Source organism: Poecilia formosa, unplaced genomic scaffold, assembly GCF_000485575.1.
Source record: "Poecilia formosa unplaced genomic scaffold, Poecilia_formosa-5.1.2 Scaffold375, whole genome shotgun sequence".
NCBI classification, from domain to species: domain Eukaryota; kingdom Metazoa; phylum Chordata; class Actinopteri; order Cyprinodontiformes; family Poeciliidae; genus Poecilia; species Poecilia formosa.
The window spans coordinates 176349-198878 of record NW_006800314.1 but is presented as its reverse complement, the minus strand read 5'-3'; the positions used below and the strand labels follow the sequence as shown (position 1 = coordinate 198878).

Below are 22530 nucleotides of genomic sequence, written 5' to 3'. Positions count from 1 at the left end.
GACTGACTGCACGCAGAAATGTAAAGCATTAGAGGCAGGATACTTTTCAACATTGCCACTTGAAAGTTTAGTTTTTTTCCTCGTAAATGCTCACAGTATTTCAGAATTAAAAGACACAACGCATTGGCCTCCACGCCTGTGAGCCAGTTTCAAACCATCGACCTCGGCGTCTCCCAGTGGGCCAAAGCCTGCAAGCTGCAGTCAAAGCCACTTAAAGGGGTTTTAGAGCCTTTATGTTTGTCTGGTCGATGCAGGACTCTGGGGAACGAAGGTGTCACCTTTTGTCAATCATTTGCTTGTCGCAAGTCAGAGTCAAGTTCAAAGCGCTAAAGCATTGCATGTTTGGCACTCATTGGAGCATCGGTTTATACTCTGTCTGGCCCAACGTAAAGGGAAAACCAGGCACAAATTGCAGACACAGCCAGAGTATGTTCCCAAATAGGATCTCATTTCTTTCTGAAGCTTCAAATTCTTAAGTTCAGTTTTTGCAATTTAACAAGTAATCACTGTTTTATTATACCGTATGGGGTAATAAATTGTTATTTTAATTAACTTGTTCTCTGAGTCAGTGAGATGCTGCGCATATTTCACAATTATTAAATCCCTCTAAAGTACAAGACAGTTTAAACAGATCAATTGTCATTTGATCTGACATTTGATCATTGTCAGATCAAATGTTTTTTGTCTTCACAGAGTGTTAGCTCTGTGGGTAACGCTCATTGTTGCTACTTTAATGTATTTCCAAACATTATTTCAAGCTTGTCGGCTGGTTGGTCTAATAAGTTGGTAACTAAGCTAAGTTAATATGCTAACTAGCTTGACAGCTAATCTGTTTGTTTCTAAAGCTAAATAACTAACAAGTTTCCTTAACAAGTTGATCAGTTTGGTTAACCTGTTCAGCTAACTAAGTCTGTTCAGCTAGCCTTTATTTACTTTGTTTATTTTACGTGTTGCTGCCCATAAAAGTCTCTATTTAGAGAAAGTTGAATCTCTTTGGCTTTAGGGTGTAAAAATAACATGACTGTTGCATTTTACCCAACTGTTTGACAATGATTCCCATAACAACAAACATTTCTAGCAAATCCCAAATAATTTGCATACCTGTCAAGTCTCCCATTTTGGCTGGGAAACTCCTGTACTTTACTCCTCTTCCCCGCCGTGTTCCCATGATAGGCCAACCAGCTAACCGGTTAAATTTACTTGTAAGTTAGCCAGGCTAAGTTAGCACATGAAGCTAAGCTGTCTTTCTCAAAAAAAAAGAAGAAAAAAAAACAAGAAAAAAAGAACAACTTATCTTTAGGATACACTTCAAAGTTGAATATTTTCAAGGATTGGTGTTGCTTGTCCAGCTGTTAGATAATACTTCTGATAAAAATAAAGTTTTAGTAATTTCTGTTTATCTTCACAGGCTAACTAATTATCTAAACATACCATAGAAGACCAAACATTTAGCTTAATCTGTAAAATAACCAGAGCTATTAACTTGCAAAGAAAGTTAGCTTGGTATTTATTTATTTATTTTTTACTTTCTTTAGTATTATTTTACATAACACAGTTTGTACTTGAAAGTTGGATATTTTCTATTTTATTGAAGCAAATGCTCGAGTTGAAAGCTAAAATGGTTGGTAGTGTTCTGAAAAAAAAAACAAAAAACAAATGCAACAAATTTATTACCATAACGACCAAATAGATTTTCCAGCAGCTAAAAATATGAACATGCAAATGAACCAAAACTGTCTTCACTATAACCCTGATACTTTAGTTTGGCACAGTAAATGAAGACCCTGGCCTCTGTTTGATGCAACAGAGCCTTAAAAAGTTTCAACCAGAAAACTCTTTCACCTTCCTGCAGACATCAATCATATGTGTAAGACAGAAATAGTTTGTAATGGTTCTGAATGAGACCATATTTCATATTCCGTCACTGAAAGCCTGGAGTCTCTTAAAACTGCTCCGAGGTTTATTAAACATTGATGAGGCTTCTCACATATTTATCAAGATCCCAATCCTGCCCTCAGCAAATGCTCTTCGAGTTAAAAGCACTTCCTGCCTTTTACGCACTACAAGCACTTTCTCCGTGCCAGACAATCTGCAGGATTTTAAGTGTATTTCCTCATTTGTCATTTTGTTGCTTTTATCTGAGCATTCCAGTGTTCGACATAATAGCTTGAATCTGTCACTGTCTCGTCTCAGGTCATTATCATCGCAGATAAAAGAATGCGTAGCTTTAAAGAGAAATGCTAAAAGGTTACAAGTCTCGCCTTGAAACGCCCACATTCATTATCTTATAGAAGTGCTGATTTCTCACCGCGCCTTTCTAAGTTTGAAAGTTAAAGTGTTTTTGAAGCCTCATTAAAATTGCGTTGGGCACATTTTCTTCTCTTTCCTTTGCAGGCTTGATCAGTCACAGCAACTGGGTGGTGGGAATCATCGGGATAGGAAAAAGAAAAAAAAGTGTTGCGTGGCAAGCAGGTAGAGGAGCACAGAAACCAATGTGAGTCATCGGATGGTGGAATAATTGACTATCAGAGCAAGAAGATCCTGATCAGGAGCCTTTCTGCATGGATCTACAGGTTCTTTCCAGATACTTCAGTTTCCTCCACAGCCCAACGTCATGCCTATGTAAACTTCTGGTAGGTCTGAGTGTGTGTGTCCATGTGACTCCCTGTGATGGACTGCACTGCACATTTCACCGGTAAAAACCAGTTCACAGCAGTGAGAATTAACAGATCTTCAACCTGTTTGGTGCCAAACCCACCTTCAGTATTTGTTTATAGAAAAATGCAATCCTAGTCTAATCTGACCAAAGCACACAGGTCCAGATTATAGTCCTGGTTGAGTTGCTTACATTTGTGGTGGTTGGACAAAATGAAAAATTTTTCCTTGGCATGTTTCTGAACACGGGTTGACGTTTAAATTTCATCTGTTTCACTTATCTGAAGAGATTAAATTGAGTTAGTGACGATTTTTTCTTCTTGAAATAAACAAATTTCACTTTGAAAGCCAAGTTCTATAGTTAAAGTTTTCCTTTAATTATAGATATGTAATTACTATTAATAAGAAATAAATTCTTAATATCAAGTTTAATGTCTTATCGGGATAATTAATGCCCAAAACACTTAAAATAAGGGAAATGTTCTAATATAGAAACAAGAGATGACCTGATACACTTTTTTCACCTCCGATACTGATACCGATTCTGAGGTTTAGTATCAGCCGATACGGTAACACTTTATTTGAAGGGGGGTGAATAAGACTGACATGACACTGTCATAAACATGACATAACACATGTCATGAACATGAATAAGTCTTCATGAATGTTTATGACTGTTGTCATAAAGCGTTATTCGGTAAATTATGACACTGATGTAAATTTGTTATAAAAGTATTACTGATTGCACTTTAAAAATTAGGTAACTTTATGTTATTAAAGGTAAGGTTTAAACAGTAATGATTTCCTGGTTAATGTCAAGTTGTCATAACAAAGACATTTTGAATTATGTCTACTTTGTATTAAAAGTGTCATAATTTACCGAATGACGCTTTATGACAACAGTCATAAATATTCATGAAGGCTTATTGATGTTCATGAAGGTGTTATGTCATGTTTATGACAGTGTCATGACAGTCTTATTCACCCCCCTTCAAATAAAGTGTTACCGCCGATGCCTATCCGATACAGAAACGGTGCTGAATTGACTTAGATTGTTTCTGTTTTTAAATACAGACATGACTGTACTGAATTATAAATGTGTTTGATAGCTCTGCACCTGCACGGCACACTTAAATACACGAGTAGCTTCACAAGCTTCAAACATGTAAAAACAACTTTACTTTGTTCAGTCAGTGTGGTTAGGACAGGAACAGTGAAATACATAAGGAGTGACGTCCAGAGCACAAACCACAGAATGAGGCTGAATACATCTGATAGGCAAAATCATCACCAATACCCGATCTAGACTTCTTTTTTTTTTCAATTGAGGATGATACAGATATTAATATCAGGTCGGTACGTCTCATATAAAAACCTCTAAGTGGGAAAAAGTATCTTGTGAAGCAGAAACCTCCTTAATCCAAGATGTTTGAGCTTAACTCGGTTTCAGTTTTTTTGCAGTGCTTGGAGACTCGGTGCTGCAGAACCAGCTACGGTTTCAGAGACCTTTGAGCCACCGCGCTCACTGTGTGTGGTGCCCAGATAAACGAGTCCTCATCCCGCCGTGTCACTGTTTCCATTTGTTAAGAAACGATTCTTGCCCCGGCTGAGGCGGGTAGCTGCTTCCTTGCAGCTACTTTCTGCGTTACAAAGATCAATGTGCGTCTGCTTTACTGAAAATGAATGTTCTCTTTCCTTTTCTTGAAGCGGTTGCTGTGTCACACTATATTCATACCCCTGGGAAACAGGGAGTCATGAGTTACTAATTACGGGTCCCTATGCAATTACTTACAACAACCTTTTAGTGATTATTTTTTTTGGTGAAAAAATAAAATTCTAAATGTGGGATGTTTTTTTTCCCACTGAAAAAAAAAGGACTTAAATTAAAGTTGTATTTTTCTAAATGTTTTTGTTGTGAAATTATGCTACTGGGGTGGCAATGAGTGTAAACTGGCTTCAGATATACAGGAAAAGTCATTTTTCCCAACAGCAAAATAAAAGTTTACTACAACGAATACAATTTAACCAAACTGATTACCTTAATAGGCAGCAAAGTAATTCAGTGGATTATCATGCTCTTCATTTTCCAATCGCCGAATTACTGTAAAATCACGTATCAGAGGAGTTCATTTCAATCCGTTTTCTTTTTCCTTTTTTGTGTTGCGGTTGGCTTTATCAGGGAGCTTTGTTTCCTAATCCCAACACGCCGTCACACCTGCGTCTGAACAAACCGATAATTAAACCGAGAGTCTCAAATTTGTGATTTATAACTCCAGAGATGCTTTGAGGTGAAAAACCAGACGGGATTTGGTTTCAGATTTAAGCACTTTTCAGATGTCAGACAAGCAAAATGAGGTGCTTCATCGCTATTAAATGGACATTGTTTAGTCAGCCAGATGTGCTTTTTTTTTCTTGTTTTTCTTATTTATTTGACCTATTCCTATCAATTATTTTATTCTTCTTATTTTATTCACTTGGTGCAGCTGTTGTAAAAAGCAGTTTTAGACGGCGTACTCTAAATGAGAGACAGATTTTTTTTTTTTAAGGTAAAAACAATTTGAGGTCAAACAAGAACAACCAGATCGAGTCTCAGCTCTTAATATTTTAATATAACGTGGCCCTGCTTTCTTTTTGGGTAACAGAAGCTTCTTCATTAAAATGTGAAACAGCAGCAAATGGTCTCCCCTTGGTCAGTCCTACTGTCTGCTCTACCACCACGAAACAAAGGGAGGGACTAATTAAGATAAGGCATTTGTATATAAGCTGCTTTTATGTTTCTCACTACAATGTTTCACGTTGCCAAAATGCAGCTAATAAAAACATAACTACCCAACAATATTGCAGTACGCCATTATGGCGCTTTACTTAGCAGGAGGCGCATTCAGATAAAAATCAGAAATGGCATGTTAATATGTTTACAGAACCTCTTTGCAAGCCGTTTCTTTGTTTTCTCTTTTGCGTAACGCTTGTGTTAAAGCACAACACTGTCATGTCTTGTCATCTCTGTCATGCCGATGTAAGCACAAACCACACATCTATAGGGCCCTGAAAAAAAAAGTGCACAGAAAGGATTTGGTCGTTTCTGTTTTTCTGTTAGACTGGGCTGTCTCTTTTGTGTCGCCCTGTGAACTGATGATCTGCTCAAGCATGTCAAAGCAGACTTCTGGACAGAAAAGTGGATTATTGTGCTGAAGTGCAACAAAACGTGACACATGTAAACCATGCCGGTCGCAGTCTTTTTGGCTGGAGGGTCTGCAGAAAAACAGCCGAGCAGCAGGACTGGGTTAAATAAAACCCGTGAAATTAAGAAAATCTATATGTTAAGGAACTGGTTTTCAGGAAAATTCATGTACTTGCACGTTAAGCTTGTCCGTTTTAATTGGAAGAACAAAAGAATCCAGATCAAATTATATATTTTACTGTGGCAGAAGATTGTGCTAGCTGGCGTTTTAGTTTTAGTTTTAGGAGATAATCAACTAAATAAAAGTCTTCAGAAATCACCTCATTTGTAAGTAGAGTCCAGTTATGCGTAATATTATCTGAGTATTAATCCAGATGCTCTGTGAAGGCTTTGGAGATCTGTTCCAATAATGAAACACAAACACCGAGGAATAAATTAAACGTGTCCGGGATAAAGCCGCGGAGGAGTTCAGAGCAGGTTTAAGTCCCATATCCGTTGCTGTACCCCTCATTGGAAAGCAGCCAAGAGGTCCTTTGTAACTCTGGAGGAGCTGCAAAGAGCCACGGCTCAGGTGGGAAAGGCGAGGCCAAAATGAAACCATGCAGCCGCTCTTTGTTTGGTAGAAAACTAACAGGTATACATGACCCTGGACACACCACATCCATGGTGAGATAGCTGACAGTAAGAGACTCCCACACACTTGACCTCCCAGCAGGTTCAGCCCAAACAGGCAGCCAGAACCACAGAGGAACCGTTCAGACCGAAGCACAGTCACGGGTTAGCACGGCCCAGTCAAAGTCCAAGCCTAAATCCGTTTGAGAATCAGAGAAAAACTGTCAACAATTTGAGTTTGTTGATGTGCAAAGCTGGTAGAGATAAAACCCCGAAAAGAGTCCCACCTGCAACGTTGGCAAAAGGTGGTTCTACTTAGAAACCGTGAATACAAACGAACACCACGCATTCCAGATTTTTTTCGTAAAAAAAAAAAAAAATTGTAAAAAATCATCTCTGATTTACCTTCCACCTCGTATCACAAAAAACCCCAATGCCACACAATGAAATCTGTAACATGACAAAACATGGAAAAGCTTCCGGGGAGCGAACGATCGACTGTCTGTGGCAACGATCAGACCTTCAGTCGACTGAATGCGAAACATTCAGACATCACTGGGTTAACAGCAGCCAGCCTTTCTGCTTTTTTTTATGCATATAACACATTTTCCACTAATTCAGCAGGAACTATGAAATCATCAGCCGCGTCCGTGTGTCTCTATTCCTGCTGAAATCCCTGCCGATGTCCAGTCTAGTACCACGAGATTGATATTGCGCTGATCCATCCGCCCACAGCTCCGCACAGCGTTCGCAGGCCTGAATGCGTAAAAAGCTCCCAGCGCAACAGGGAGACTGACTCATTGTGTCTGACCGATTCAAAGGGACGTGACGGGAACCTGTTTGAGATGGTTGAGGCAGAAAGCCACTAAATGGTACATTTCATATTCTGAGTGTGTGTGTGTGTGTGTGTGTGTGTGTGTGTGTGTGTATGTGTGTGTGTGTGTGTGTGTGTGTGTGTGTGCTCTGAGACAAATCGCTCTCTTCTCTTGTAGTTGATGTAAATGGAGAAACAAGCCTCGTTATCTTTGCTTCCTCTCTCGATATGCATCCTAACGAGACAGATTGTGGAGATTTCGTATCAGCAGTCGTGTGCGGCAAACTCCTCGTTTTTGCCACATCATCGTAGAAACATGAAGCAGTCACCCAGAGGAAGGAATCAGTCAGTTTTTCCTCCCTTGGTCTGTGAGTGAAATAAAACAGAATCCAACTTTTTCCTCTTCCCCTTCATTAGTCAATAAATACATCAAAACTGCAAACTCCCTGCATTTTCAGGTCTTCACTTTGAGGCACATGTTTAAAAAAAATGATCCCAAAATGAAAAAAAAAATCATATAAAGGTTAGAGACTAATTCTACCTCTATGAAAGAACCGGCAGCTCATTTTGTGTTTATAACAGAGTGAAAATGTGTCAGGAAAAGTCGAACCTCTCCTAAAATCGAAACTCTGACAGCGTGACTCTTCCTCTTTCATTCATCATCTTTCTTTCTTTCTTCCTCTCCAGGTTGGCCTCCTCCTCCTCCTCCTCCTCCTACTGACCCAGTCTTCTCATTCCCGCTCTGAAATATTGATACTGGCCTCCTCACGTTGGGCTTTTTTTTTTTTTTTTTTTTTTTGCTCCTCGTTCGTCATGAATTAGCATTTAAAACCCCATGCAGGACATTTTGAATCAAGGCTCGCAGCAGCCTCGCTCTCTGATGTGCCAGCTCGGACAGACGGTTGCCAGTTTGTCAAGCGTGTCGCCCTCTGAGGCCAATCACATGCCTATGAATATTTCACACAGCAGCTCTCCTCTACTACTGACCCAGGTTTAATGGCAGCCAGCGGTAGGAGTTTCAAGCGTGTTTGTCACTGATCAAATGGCCACAGGCTGCAGCAGCAGCAGCAGCAGCAGCACTACCTCTTCTCTTCTTGCCTTCCGGGGCGTTCATCATCATACATGTGCAGTTGTGCATGAGGATGGATGGGAGCTAATGTGAGGGGCGGGGTGCCTGTATTCATATCTTACCGTCAATCCTCCTGGTTCCCCTCTTCTTCTTCTTCTGCTTCCTCCTCCTCCTCCTCCTCCTCCTCCGCGCTCACTGCGTCTCCCGCATCCCGTCCCTCCGCTCCCTCACCCGCTGTACTCTCCTGCCCGCCTCCCGCTCCGCTGCCTCCAGTGCATTAAAAAAATAAAAATAAAAAATAAAAAATAAAAATAAAATAATAATAATAAAAAATATTTGTTGGGCCCAATCCTCTTGGCTCTAAACAACAGTCATTAGCGCGATTTGTCAAACAACAACTGGGCGTCCTCCCCTTCCTGTGATCAGTGTGGACCTCACACCCTCGATGTCTTCCCCGCCGCGCTGTTGTGTGTGCGTGTGTGTGTGTGTGTGTGTGTGTGACTGTGCGTCACGTCGGTATCATAATTCCCACGGGTTTCATGTCCAGAGATAATGCGGGGCTTTGTAGGCCTTACAGCTCCGGGATGGATGGACGGAAGGACGGACGGATGTCAGAGAGAACGGGGCAAAAACAGCTCCCCGATCAGCCGCCACGAGCAATAATTAGGCGCAAATTATTGCACAAACCCGCGGTTGCTTTGCGTCCATCCGTCGATGTCGAGCCCCCCTCTCTCGTCCTCCTCTTCTTCTCTTCACCGAGCCAGGCTGTTGTCGCCTGTCATGTGTCCGACGTCGTTCATCGAGTACGTCTTTGTATTTTTAATGGAAAATAGCATCGACGCGACGGGAGCCTCTTCCCGCATCTTTGACCAATCGTGATGAAACGCGGCGACACATCAGGACGGATGTTGAGATTTGTCACGTCTGTTTTCTTGCGTTAGAAAAGAAAAACAAAAATGCTTTATAAAATCATCCTGGATATAAAAACAAAAAACCAAAAAAAAAGAGAGAGAGAGAGAGCACAAAGACAACAGCTGGAAAAGCAGGAGAGATAAGGTTTCCTCACTCCTGGCCTCGCCTTGCATCCGTCCTCCTCTCTATCCTCTCTCTTCTCTTCTCTCTCTCTCTCTCTCTCTCCATCCGCTGGTCCCGCTTGTTGCGCGTTCTGCGCTCGAGAGCGCGCAACGCGTCTCTGCTTTCTATGTGTGCTCGTGCGTGTGAGCGTGAACAGAGGCAGAGAAGAGCGGGAGGGTGTGTGTGTGTGTGTGTGTGTGTGTTTTGATGGTCGGTGGGTGGGTGGAATTCAGATATATTGTCAAGGTTTGTCTGAGTGAGCAACAATAAGCTGCTGTGTTGGCAAAAGCAAAGGAATATGCGCGTTCGCTTCAGCATCTGTATCCTCTTGACCAGTTCCGAGTGCATGTTACAGCTCTGCCATGGAGGAATGGGTGCTATTGTGTTTGCTGCATGAACAGCCAGCCAGCATGAACAGACGTCCAGCCAGCCAGCACTGGGTATTTACAATATTTCCATGGAAATCGTGCAGCTCTCCTTCGAAACAAGACATATTAGCCAATCTGTCCGTCATCGTATCACACCGATAAAAGATGATCAGCTGCTAATGACACCTGATGATCCTCCGCTTCCATCATCAGATGCACTTTCAGCTGTTCCAGTGCTCTTCACTGGTTCTTCCTGTCTGTGCTTTCGTAGCGTTTGAATTTAGTATTTTCCCTTACATGCGGAAGTGGAAGAAGAGTGGAAAACATATATGTAACCATAAAGAGTGTTATTACAACCATGTTTTGAATGCAACATGCTTACCGTGTTTTTTAGGGCTGTTGTAAAAGAATATTTTAGAGTACGCTATCGATTATTTTTACGATTAATTGAGTAATCGGAAAACACCTATCTCTCTCTCCATAGATAAAGCCGGCGGCGCCCTTCCAGCTGTTCGCCTTCAAATGGTGACCGACCGCGCAGTTCCGAGAGGAGAAAAGTAACATAACATCAATAACATTAGTTAATTTAAAAATGCTTATTAGTCCCTCCCAAAAAAGACGCAAACCCGGAAACTTCGCCGGTGTGCTGCTAGCACATAGCAACAACTCATAGGCGGAAGTGTGCGCGCTGCACAACACAAATAATGGTCCGGCCGGAACACGGCGCGCTAAATAATAAAGCATAATTTTATGAGTCTTCGAGGCAGATACATTTTCCTCGAGGAATTTTAGTAACTGAGGTACTCAAATCATTTGAGGAATCGTTTCAGCCCTATATGTTTTGTTTTGTTTTTATATGGTAGACAGGCCGTAAAGTACACGTGTATTTTTTCTAACCAAACATTACTCAAGTGATTGAACTAAGTAGCTAATAGTCGGGTAATTGTATTTTGTAATCTTCTTTTTAATACAGTGGACCACAGTGTTCATCTTTCTTTTATGCAGTTTTGAGTCGGTGTTATGGTGCGTTCCCAGTTGTAGTCGGAACTGGGAAATTCTGCTCTCCCCCCCTCCCAGTTATAACTGGTAAGTCTGACTTTGCGTTTCAGTATGGCCGCTCTTCCCATCAACAGTAGTAATTAAACAGAACAAGGGTGAGCGCTGGGATTTGTAGTCCCTGACGTTTTCTTACGGCATTTGGAGTTTATAAATATAAACCCCAGTGGTTGTAGAGCGTTTTGACTGTAGATACATGTTGAACTTTTTTTTATTTATGTCTTATAAACAGGTCTGAAATTGAACAAGAGACCTAAATATTTGAGCATGAAAATAAAAAGAAATGAAATTTTGAAATAAAAATCCAATTTAACATTGTCCTCAGAAGCATCGACAGCATGTGTTGAAGTAATGGAACACTAAGGATAAAGGAAGAAAACCAGGTTCCTTCATTTTCCTTTGAGAAAACGGCTCCTAACTTGGAATCCTAGCTGACGGCACAAAAGCATCATCAAAGCAGCATACAAGTGAGGGGAAATGTGCAGGGACCAAACACAGACCTCGGCATATTGAAAGGAAATCACTGATTATGTTGTTGAGCTAGTTTCCCCATTTTCACTTGACTCTTTGAATGGCTCTGATTACTGCTTATGCCGACTATAAAGTACAGCCAGGCTTCACGAGCACTCAAAAACAAAACAGTCTCTAGAAATTATTTTAATCCTGCTGAATTATTCATCGGTTATCAAATTGTGCAAGGCGAGCTTTGATTGGGCGGTACGCAACACGGGAGAACTACATCTTCGCCGAGCGTTGGTGTTGTTGAAAGTGGAGGAAAGGCTTTCAGTCATCCCCCCTGGGTGTGATAAAAACAAGCCGCAAGGATGAGGACTCCTCGTGGCTCACACCAAACCTGTGCTTGACTGCAAACTTCACACGTAAGACCGAGGCGATTCCAAACAAACACGGCAAAGAGAAGAGGCAGCTTTCAGTGGCCTTTCAGAAAGAAGAGCTACATTGCATGGAGTTGCCTTGCAAAACTGTTCACACACCTTGAACTCCATCCAATTTATAAAAACCGACAATTTGTCCTCTTAACTCGGTCATGAAGAGTGTTTGAGATCATTGATGCAGAGGTTTTAGCCCTGGCCTTCGTCAGAGGTTACCAAACACGTGAGCATCAACATGTTTCAAGGTGAGGAAGGTGCGTTCTGGGTAATTTTGCTTTACGCCACACGTAACATTTTTCACGTTTTCTCGTCAGACAGAGCAGCCACTTCCACATGAAATGTCCCTGTTTGCTCCATCCTTTCACTTTAGATGGATGATCGTGACTTGGTAATTTTGTGTTTCTACAGTGGATCAAACACTGCTATGAGCGATGTCCAAAGCCTGGAGTTTCATTTTATAACCTAGCTCTGCTTTAATCCTCTCTACATCTTCATTCTTTGCTCGGTCTACTGTGTTTCTTAATCTTTATGACGATGTTTGTTGTGTGATGTTCACTAGCAAACCTGCGAAGCGTTCTTAGAACAGCTGCAGTCTCTAAACATTAGTCTTGCAGTAAAACTTGAATCTTGCGAGATTAAGTTTGTTATTTGTGTATTTATTTAATTAATTTGATTAAGACAGCATGCATTAATCCACATTAGCACAATTCGTGGCAGTGTGTATATGAAAGAATTAGCACATTTGCTAAATTTCATCGTCAAATTGCGCACAGGTCTACTGTATATACTAAAATGTGACTTGTAAAGATGTTTGGAGTTTAATTTTGGGGTGTCGGACAAAAGGGGTGTAAACAAACATGCATTCCACAATTTTCAGATGATTTTTAGTATATTAGAAGTAATTATATCCATCACTTCCGTTCCTGTTGACAACTACGTGTTACCTTATCTGTTGCGCAAAATCCCAATATTTCTCTTTTTGCTCCAATTTTGAAAACATGAAGAGGTTTTTTTCCCCTCACCTAGTAGGTAATAATAATAAAAAACATTTTAAAAATGCCATAATCAACATATTTATTATGAAATTTGCCATACAGCAAACTCTAACAAAACAGCAACTTTGGGACAAATTGACAGCATCGTTCTCTCCATCACCACATCGACCCTCCACCGTCCTTATCATCTGCTCTGCCAACTCCGGCTTCCTCGCCCTCGTCGCCTCCTGCACCCCAGCCTCGGCACTGCTTCTTCTTCTTCTTCTTCTTCTTCTCCTTCTTCTTCTTCTCCTCCTCCTCCACCTTGTACTTGAGTCGTCTGACGGGGTCGCTGAAGCTGCGCATGGACTTGTCCTCAAAGTCCTCCTTGTTGAGGAAGTTTCTGTCGATGAGCTCAGCCGCCTCGTGCCAGTTGCGGTAGCAGTCCGGACCCATGCGGGTTATCTCCTCCACCGCGTTGGGGATGAGGACGGAGCAGTCGGGACGCAGGACCACCACGGTGGGAACCTCTCTCACGTCGAACATGGTCTCCAGCTCCCTGCGGGCATACATGATGCGTGATGACTTTGTGAATTCATCTCGTTAATATATTCACCACCACGCACCTTCTGTACGGATCCTCGTATGCAAGGAACAGGGACTTCTTTGGCAGCTCTTTCAGGAAGTTTTCTAGCTCCTCCTCTGACTGATCCAGACTGGCGGGGATTAAAAGGATTGGGGGGAAAATTGATTGTTACATAACTTTCCCTATAAATTGCATTCAAACGTACAGTTGTGTTTTACTAACTATGAAAATCGATGACAAGATAATTGATTTGACTATTGTAATTCAAAATTTGACACTCATATAAGATATAGATTTGTCTTTACAGTGTTCCACATGTTTCAGGATGTTAATTCAGATAAATGTGGCCAAAATTTTGTGTCTCGGCAAATTGGTGTTTTATATGAAATCAACAAATCAGTGATTTTAATAGAGAAATACCAGTTTAGTGCAACGCATGAATGCACTCAATATGTAGCACGAATTACTGCATCAATGCAAAGTAGCACAGAGATGATCAACTGGTTGCTTCAACAGTGACCTTTGACACAACGTCATGTGATCAACCTAATTAAGCAACGACCTTTTACAGCCGACACTTTGGAGGGTCTTGATCTGCTGAACTGTAAAGTTAGCATTCTTCTTCTCCTTCTCTGTTATAAAGTAGGACTTAGGTTTTTGTGTTTTGATTAGCTTTACGCCGTAGCCATTAAAATGAATAATAACAAGCGCTTTACATGTGTCTTTCTGTTGTTGTAATAATGTATACTTGAATCTGGTGAATACAACAACTTTGTGCAGAAATTGTTGTAAATACGTGCACAATGCTTGGCAAAGCTACTGGGATGATTATTTATAACGACACTAGAAACAAATATTTGAATAATTGAATAAAATGTGCAGAAGAAATCATGTTCACTGGGGTAAATAAAAAAAACTTTTAAAGACAACACAGCACTTAAGGTTGCAGAAGCTGCGTTTAAGGTCTTAATTTATTTAAATGCTAGTTCAGACACTCTGAAACAGTAAGTATTTAAAACTGGACAATAAGGAGTCATCTTGACCTAAATTAAATAAGAACCCTGCCACTGCAGAATCTACATGCAGACACATTAAAAAAGGTTGTTTTTTTGTTGTTTTTTAAAAAAAGGTAACTTTATTTGAAGGGGTGAAGACTGACATAATGCTGTCATGTAACACCTGTTGTGAACATGAAGGAGTTTTCACCAATGGTTATTACTGTTGTCATGAAGTGTCATTTGGTAAATAATGACATTTTTAATGCAAAGTTGACTCTTTCAAGGGACTTTTAATGCAACTTTTAGTGCAACTTTGCATTAAGTGTCGTTATTTACCAAATGACGACAGTCATAAACATCTATGAAGACTACTTCATGTTCATAACAGGTGTCATGTTTATGACAGCGTCAAGTCAGTCTTGTGCACACCCCTTCAAATAAAGTGTTACCAAAAAGAAAAAAGTACAAAGCTAGTTCAATCATGCAAAAGGTTCGTCTGAAGTACAAAAATGTATATGTAACTTTATGTAAGTGTCCGAATGGACAGTCAGAATCACCAATAAATACAATCAGAACTGTAAACCACAGGGCTTCCGTATAGGCGCACACATCCCAATTTAAGAAGCGCAAGATTTTCGGGTGCAGAAACTCCAGGAAAGCAACCCCGCATTTGCGAGCAAGAGCGACGCTGGACGGAGGAAAGGAGCGCCGAGCGGAGCACCTGATGTAGAGCAGCACCAGCTGGGCGGAGCGCTCCACGTAGAACTCATCGGTCAGCTGCTTGAAGAAGTCGTGCAGCGTGGGAGCGAACCGCTGGCACGTCTCGGACTCAGCAGAGGCAAAGAAGAGCATCAGGAGGCGGTTCTGCAGACGCGTGACGATCTCGCGCTCCGTGTCCAGCTCGTCCTGGTCCTTGTTGTTCTTCACAAGAACCCGGTCAACAAACAGGTCCACCATGATGAGGCGTCGCTGGGCGAGGAAGAGGAGAGAGGAAGAGGAACCCTGCTGTGGGCGCTGCTGTCGTTAGCGGTGATGCAAACAATCCAATCCAAAAATCCAAACAAGCAGAAGAGCTGACAATTTTTCTAAAAATAAAAAATAAAAAAATTAAATAAATAAATAAATAAATGGGTCAATATAGTACCTACACTGTAAAAACACAAAACCTTACCAAGTATTTTTGGTCCAGTTTCTACTGAAAATATCTAAGACGAAATTAACTTACAAGTAACCTTTCAGCAAAATTTAAAAGCTTGTTTTAAGTAAATCATTTCTTAATATTGATGAGAAAGTGGAACAAGACTAGAATACTATAAAAAAAATAATAATATTCCTTTAATATTCATGAAAAGGTACTATTCATAAATGAAGTGATCTGCTAGCGGAACAAGATATTTTTCACATATTATAACATGTGATCATTTCACTTATAACTACTTACTTTTTAAATAAAAATTAAATACTTATTGGCTTAAAACAAGTGCGTCTTGCTGAAAAGTTACTTGTGAATTAGTTTTGTCTTATTTCAAGTGCACAAATATATTTGCACTAACAACTAGAACACAAATACTTGCTAAGGTTTTGTGTTTTTAGCAGAGTAGTAACTGTAAATTCAACTTTAGATAAAAAAAATAAAACACATTACTTTGAAGTGGTGCATAGGTTTCAGTAGAACCCCCCCCCCATACACACACACTTTAGCATTTCATTCACTTCTTTTAATAGCAGGATGATATTTTTGCAGCGAACCAAAAAGAAATGGTGATCTATAAAAATATATATATATTAAATTCTTGATATAAATCTAAACTCAAGAAATTTTCCTCACTGGGTGAAAACCACTTTGTTTTGAGTGTCATTTCCTATTTCCAGTCAGCCCTACTTACAGACATGCATTATTCACATATGTAATCTCACTTGCTGGTAAATCAGATAATCCTCACAGTTGCTCACCTGTATTATCTCCCCTCCAGGCAGCAGATCCGACACAGAACAACATTCACATCTGGCTTTGTTTTTCCTCCAAACTTTCTCTCTCTGGACGCCTCTAGAAGCAGGTCCCAGCCTGTTAGTCAGAGTCTCCCTCTGACTTGTTCATCTCGGTGCTGCTACCAGCTGCTGGCTAAGTCTTGGCTTTCAGCCCTGGAGGCTCCGCCCCCGTCCTCTGTCTGCTTACAGGAGGGACATAAAGACAAGGTGACCAGAGGAGCTGGGGGACATGAAGTGCTCACAGTCTTTCCAGAGACTGAGCTGTCTGAACACAGAGATATGATGGAAATGTTTTAAAATGAGACTTTAATGAAGTGAGCAACAAGATGTTTATTGTTTAGGGATTTGTACAGTCCCACAGTTCTGTATTAATGATTTTATTGATCTGATCTGATATCATATTCATAAGTGTGTTTTCGTTGGCTGGAAGTGGAATATTACCTTAAACAGAAATAAAGGCTAATACATGAGTCTGACAGTAATTAATCTTGAAAGGCTGCTTCCATTTGATGAACTGAGTTCCATAAATAGATACAATTTTCAATATTGTTCTTATTTATTGAATCTGACAGCAAAAATGAATCCTAAAAGCTCTAAGTGAAATGTGTGGGTTCAATCACACAGATATAAAACTAAATTATTCAGGGGTTTTTTATAAACAACATTTTAATAAATGAATATTTACTTTACTTAAGTCCAAGAGTTACTTTTACAGCTTTCTAAAGCAACATCAGCAACAGCAAACTTGAAAACCGTTGGACACACTTTCCATGGTTATATTGCCCAAAATAAATGAACATTCCCACAAATATGCTTTGAACTTAGCTGAGCTAGCTACTATAGCTACTATAGCTGAGCTAGCTACTATAGCTACTGCAGCTGAGCTGGCTACTATAGCTACTGCAGCTGAGCTAGCTACTATAGCTACTATAGCTGAGCTAGCTACTGCTGAGCTAGCTACTATAGCTACTATAGTTGAGCTAGCTACTATAGCTACTGCAACTGAGCTAGCTACTATAGCTACTATAGTTGAGCTAGCTACTATAGCTACTGCAGCTGAGCTGGCTACTATAGCTACTGCAGCTGAGCTAGCTACTATAGCTACTATAGCTGAGCTAGCTACTGCTGAGCTAGCTAGCATAGCTCCTATAGTAGCTAACTTAGCTATAGCATAGCTGAGCTCTATGTTAGCATTATAGCTAGCTCAGCCGTAATGCTAACATTAGGTCAAAAATAGAAAATTAAAATGTTTTTGTTTATGGTATCAGTTTTATTCCTCTGCTTGGTGTAGAAATAATGTTGGTATCTACAAGGCGAAAGAGTTTTATCTCTGTTTTGTTTCACAGAATTAAGCAACATTTTTCAAAAATGTTTTATTGTAAAGTGAATACTTTTTAGTTTCTTATCTTTGGTATTTTATTTCTTTTTTTGCAGACATTTTTATCTAGAAAACCAAGAAAAAAAAATTATGTAATTCAACAAATTTCTTTGTACAGTTCTGAGTATTTTATCTATAATAAAAAACATATATAGACCATTAAATTTTTTTCTTAAATATATAATGTATAAACTATAATATCAGATGTTTTAAAAACAGTGTTGGGTCAGCAGCAACAACAGGTGTGGTTTCTTTTTAGGTGAACAGAATTAGATTGAAGACAGCAAAAAACAAGAAAAAAAGTTAGGCTATATCATAAAAAAAAACAAAAACTCTTTCATCTCTTTCTCCAAATTCCTCCATCTCCACTCTTTCTCTTCATGTCCCATGCTTCGTCTTTTTCCTCCTCGCCGTTTCCGTCCTTTCCCTTCACCCAAAGCTTCCACCATCTCTTGTTCCTCTTGTCGTCTTCGGTCTTGTACTTGAGCCTCCTCACGGGGTCGGTGGCGCTCCGCAGGTTGGGGTCGTCGAACTCCTCGTTGAGCATGAAGGTCCTCTCCACCAGCTCCGCCGACTCCTGCCAGTTGCGGAAGCAGTCGGTGCCAAGGCGGCAGATGTCCCGCACGGCGTTCGGAGAGAGGACGGAGCCGTCGGGACGCAGGACCACCACCGCTGGGACATCCTTCACCATAAACATGGCCTGGAGCTCCCTACGCCACAAGAGAGAACACAAAACTTATTAAAACTAATCTTTTTTAAGCATTTATATATATACGCGTGTATAAAAAAAACATGAGTCACCTACTTTCTGTACGGGTCGTCAAACGCCAAAAATAAAGTCCTTTTGTGGAGCTCTTTGAGGATTTTTTTCTGCTGCTCCTCAGATTGGTCCAAGCTGAAGAAGAAAGATAGAAATCATGTCAGAGAGTCAGCAGTGGAGGCCAGTGTGGAAGAAGGAGATAAAAAAAAACAAAAAACATCAGAGAGACGAAGACGCAGACCTGACATAGATGAGAGCGAGCAGTTTGGGGTATTCGATGTACGCTGGATCTTTCAGCTTCCTGAAGAAGCTGTTGAGGACGGGCACAAACCTCTGGCACTTCTCACACTCGGCCGTCGCAAAGAAGAGCAGCAGGACTCGGTTCTCCAGGATCCCGATGATCTCGCGCTCCGTGTTGAACTCGTCCTGGTCCGAGTTGTTCTCCACAAGAACTCGGTCTAGGAACAGGTCCACCATGTTGGCGGGCAGCGATGGGGAAGCCCTCCCTAAAAATGTGTCAATATACCTTTAAATGTCTCTCCATTTGGTTACATTACAGCCACACGCTCCAGCAGCTGTCATGCGGCTCTAAATGAGCTATTTGGCAGGTCTGTCATATAAAATGAGATGTGTAAGTTTATAGTTATGATGTTACTAAATGAGAAAAACATTATGAACAGTACGGAGACATTTCACGACTGCAGCTTTCATCCTGATACACCAGTTCACAAGATGAAACTTAAATCTTGACTTTAACTCTGAGGGATTTGAAAACTAAGAAAACATGATGCGCAGCTTGGTTAGGGAGGAATTAAGAACAGCGGCAACATGAGATCAGGAAGATGGGGAAGTTCAATAATCATCCTTTCTGTGGGTAAATATTGGCGCTCCTCCTTGTTCAACACCATTCTGAGTTTTTCCTTCTTGCTTTTAGAGGTTTGATTTGAACTATTTACGTCAGAAGAGTCTTTTTTTAGGCTGTGCTTTGTGTTCAATTTGAAATTTAACTTTAAAACTGTGGATTTCATTGATTGGCGTTTTGTTTTTTGGATCATTTGAGGTCATCAGAGACCAGAAAGAGACACTTCTGACCCTCAGGGCGAGTTTTCCCCTCATGTGACCTACAACTGTTCTGCTGTCTCACTGGCTAACCGAGTTACTTATTAAAGTAAAAGCTTTGTGTGTGTGTGTGGGGGGGGATTAACATATGATAACTAAAAGCACCTAAATTTCAGAATAATTAAAAATCAGTAACAAAAATAAAGTTCAGCTTTAACCATTTAAAAAAAGAAAAAAAAAAGAAAAGAGGAAAACTTGATGTGTCTGATCCAGCCTGTGTTTCTGCAGGGCGGGAATTGACAGTGATAACTGCACAAATTAGATTTGGCTCTCTGGCACTGAGCTGCGCCAAATCCGTTAGAGATATTGGACTGGAGGCGCACAGGACCGACGTGAATGGGGAGAGTTACGTTTGAAATCTGAGCAGCATCGCACCTCACCTGCCTGCAGAATGACGATTTGCTGTAATTGTAAAACTGGAAGAAAAAAAGCAATTTCCCCAACTATTAGGTCCAGCTTTTTTTTTTTTTTTTTTGGAAGCCGATCGATGTTGCCTGATCTACGCTGAGCTTCATTTTGTCAGCTGCTAATTTAATAGCGCATCAATCTGCGCGCGGGCCCCGGAAGCCAAATCTGCACGAAAAAACTCACCTTACCTTGAAACTCCTCACACTCCTACGAGAAATAAATCCGCCGCTTCCCTCCTCCTCCGTCAAAGAGTCCTCGTTTTTATTTGATCAGTTTTCATTCTTCTTCCTTCCTTCCTTCCTTTTTTTTTTTTTTGAATCCTGTGAAGTTTGTTATTTTTAGTGACACCTTTCGCTGCCTCCTCGCCCCGCTCTGTAATTTGTTTCAGCCTGGACTCCGAGGTCCACCGAAGGAGATTAGAGATAGCTGGAGGTGTGGCAGCGCAGTAATTGAGGGGTAGAGGTTGCTTTTCAATGTGTGTGTGTGTGTGTGTGTGTTTCTAAAACTCTCCGCTGAACAGCAGAAATCTTATTACTTCAAATGAAGAAGGGAGGGGAGGAGAGGAAGGATAAAGGAGAGGAGGACAAATTGGATTGCAAAGCGAGGACGGACATGCACAGTGGGGTGGGAAAATGTAAAATGGAGTTAGATAGGTTTGAAACAAGCGTCGAGTGAGACTAATGACCCGGTTTCAACTCCCCCCTCCCCCACCTCCTCACCCCTTTCACAGAAATGTCTGCGCATTAAACCTTTAAAGCACAACACTGAATCTTTTGGGCCCGACTATCAGGGTGATTTAAAAGCCAGCATGCGACAGAGAGGCGAGGAAATGAGCCGAGAAAGTAAGTCGCCGCGGTTTGATGCTGGTTCTAGTGAACCCCGGGTTGCAGGCTGGAAAACACGCTTACTGATCCACAGAGGCAGCCAAACACTGTAAACACCCAGGTTAATCTGAAAGAGAGAGAGAGAGAGAGAGGGAGGGAGGTAAATATAGAGGTGGGGGAGAGCTAGAGATCTAATAGGATTTTCATTTGAGTCACAAACGTCACACGCACCGAAACACTCCCGCGGCGAGACGCACACAAGCATGGCTTCTGGACATTAACATCTAAGTGCGCACAATTGCATGCCAAAGCTCGTTAGCTCCGCTTTGCGACCGGTGCCAACGCGTTTCTGCCTGTCGCTCAGCTGTAATATGACATTAAATTATGTGTCAGGGGGGATTTTTCAGATCTGTTGGCATCCCTTCAGCAGCCCATTCAGACTGTCACCCGCACGCCAGGGCGAAACACGGGAACGAAAGGCAGCATGTCCAGCACGTGCTCCTCTCACTGTGTGCACTTCCTGAGCCCTCCGGGGGGATTCCGGGTTCGGGTTCTACCTTAGGTTTTGCACTGGATCAGAATCAAAAGAAATGTTGTGCAATATATATCACACTATGCAGTGATAAATTCATTTACACATTCACAGACAGCTGACTGAGAATTACATTTCCTCCATCGCTTTGGCGCCCCCGCTAGCTGGGCGCCCCTATGCAGAGGCTAAAGTGTTATCCGCATTTTACGTCAGACACCTTGAGGTTGGGACCAAGCTTGAATGAGTCAAAGATTTATGCCCCTTTTCCACCGGCTCGACTCGGCTCCGCTCGCTTTCCGAGTGTTTTCACTTGCTTTTTTACGGGGCTGGCCCTGTTTTCAGGGTCCTGCTTCAGAGCAGGGCCAGCAGGGCCAGCCATGGTTTGGTGGGTGACGCAAGCTTCGCTACTGTTCACTGATTGGCCGAGGGCGTGGACAGACGGAGCAGCGAAGGGAAAAGAAAAATGAAGGCGCAACGTTTGAAACTCGCTGCAACACGGAAGTGAAGGAAGATACAAACAAGCCGTGAACTAAAAGATGCCGGCTTTTTTCTTTGCTTCGGATTTCAATATTCAGCGGCAGCTCGATGGAGCCGTGAGGAATGAGTCGTTTTTGTCACCGTGGTGGAGAGAATGGAAAGCCAAGTTAGCCGCTTCGGAGCCGAGGCAGCACCACGGTAAACACCGACTCAGACGCAGCTAACGCCGCTGCTGCTCCCAGCCAGGTGAGCAGTTTGGAGATATATCTGTATTCTGTTGGTATTTAGAGGGAGGGGTCCAGTAAACAGTGGCAGAGAGCATTTTATACATGCAAATATACCCCGTCTAAAAAAACAAACAAACAAAGTCTAAAAAAAAAAAAAAAAACGTTATTTGAATTAAAAAGGAGAAAATAAAGCAGCGCACTCATTCAGGAAAGATCTTTAAAAAAAAACTGAAAGCAGCACTCGGTTAGTGATGTTTGATTTGCAACAGCGGGGGTCTGTGTTTTTAATATAGCAAATCAAATGCAAACTGCAAGCTTTAACTTTACACCAGAGCAAACACCCCACTGTTCAGCTGAGAAGAAATGCAATTACTGCATGAAGGGTGATAGCAACTTGAATCATTACAGAGATAATACACAGTGGTGTACTAGTTTCTCTAACACTTAATAAAGACATTATTTCTCAGTCTAATTTTATATATATATATATATATATATATATATATATATATATATATATATATATATATATATATCAG

At 41.2% G+C, this 22530-nt stretch overlaps 3 protein-coding genes across 4 annotated transcripts in view; all 3 read right to left on the bottom strand.

Moving 5' to 3' along the window:
- Positions 1–9509, bottom strand: part of LOC103154173 (adhesion G protein-coupled receptor L1) — a 50728-nt gene extending 41219 nt beyond the window's left edge. The window contains exon 1 of the mRNA XM_016662486.1: positions 8454–9509. The gene's annotated coding sequence lies outside the window, so the exon portion shown is untranslated. The remainder of the gene's footprint in view (positions 1–8453) is intronic.
- A 3258-nt stretch (positions 9510–12767) lies between these two features.
- nxnl1 (nucleoredoxin like 1) lies at positions 12768–15320 on the bottom strand. Of its 2 annotated transcripts, XM_007575337.2 has the most exons (3): positions 14999–15320; positions 13320–13409; positions 12768–13252 (listed from the first exon to the last, which is right to left on the bottom strand). In XM_007575337.2, the coding sequence occupies exons 1-3, from the start codon at positions 15232–15234 to the stop codon at positions 12871–12873; spliced, it is 708 nt and encodes a 235-aa protein (XP_007575399.1). In that variant the 5' UTR covers positions 15235–15320; the 3' UTR covers positions 12768–12870. The 2 variants fall into 2 exon arrangements, with proteins under 2 accessions (XP_007575399.1, XP_016517968.1); XM_016662482.1 differs by lacking the exon at positions 13320–13409.
- A 2536-nt stretch (positions 15321–17856) lies between these two features.
- On the bottom strand, positions 17857–21226 carry LOC103154149 (nucleoredoxin-like protein 1). The gene is made up of 5 exons (XM_007575335.2): positions 20987–21226; positions 20120–20882; positions 18646–18910; positions 18450–18539; positions 17857–18354 (listed from the first exon to the last, which is right to left on the bottom strand). Exons 3-5 carry the CDS (start codon positions 18879–18881, stop codon positions 17982–17984), a joined length of 699 nt encoding a protein of 232 aa, XP_007575397.1. The 5' UTR covers positions 18882–18910; positions 20120–20882; positions 20987–21226; the 3' UTR covers positions 17857–17981.
- Between the last annotated feature and the right edge of the window lie 1304 nt (positions 21227–22530).

Coding starts and splice junctions, on each gene's coding strand:
- LOC103154149 (XM_007575335.2), bottom strand. CDS start 18,881: ATGGTGGACCTGTTCCTAGACCGAGTTCTTGTGGAGAACAACTCGGAC. Junction 18,540..18,645: donor CTCGCTCTCATCTATGTCAG/GTCTGCGTCTTC, acceptor TTTCTTCTTCAG/CTTGGACCAATCTGAGGAGC. Junction 18,355..18,449: donor TTTGACGACCCGTACAGAAA/GTAGGTGACTCA, acceptor CTTGTGGCGTAG/GGAGCTCCAGGCCATGTTTA.
- nxnl1 (XM_007575337.2), bottom strand. CDS start 15,234: ATGGTGGACCTGTTTGTTGACCGGGTTCTTGTGAAGAACAACAAGGAC. Junction 13,410..14,998: donor CTGGTGCTGCTCTACATCAG/GTGCTCCGCTCG, acceptor AATCCCCGCCAG/TCTGGATCAGTCAGAGGAGG. Junction 13,253..13,319: donor TACGAGGATCCGTACAGAAG/GTGCGTGGTGGT, acceptor GTATGCCCGCAG/GGAGCTGGAGACCATGTTCG.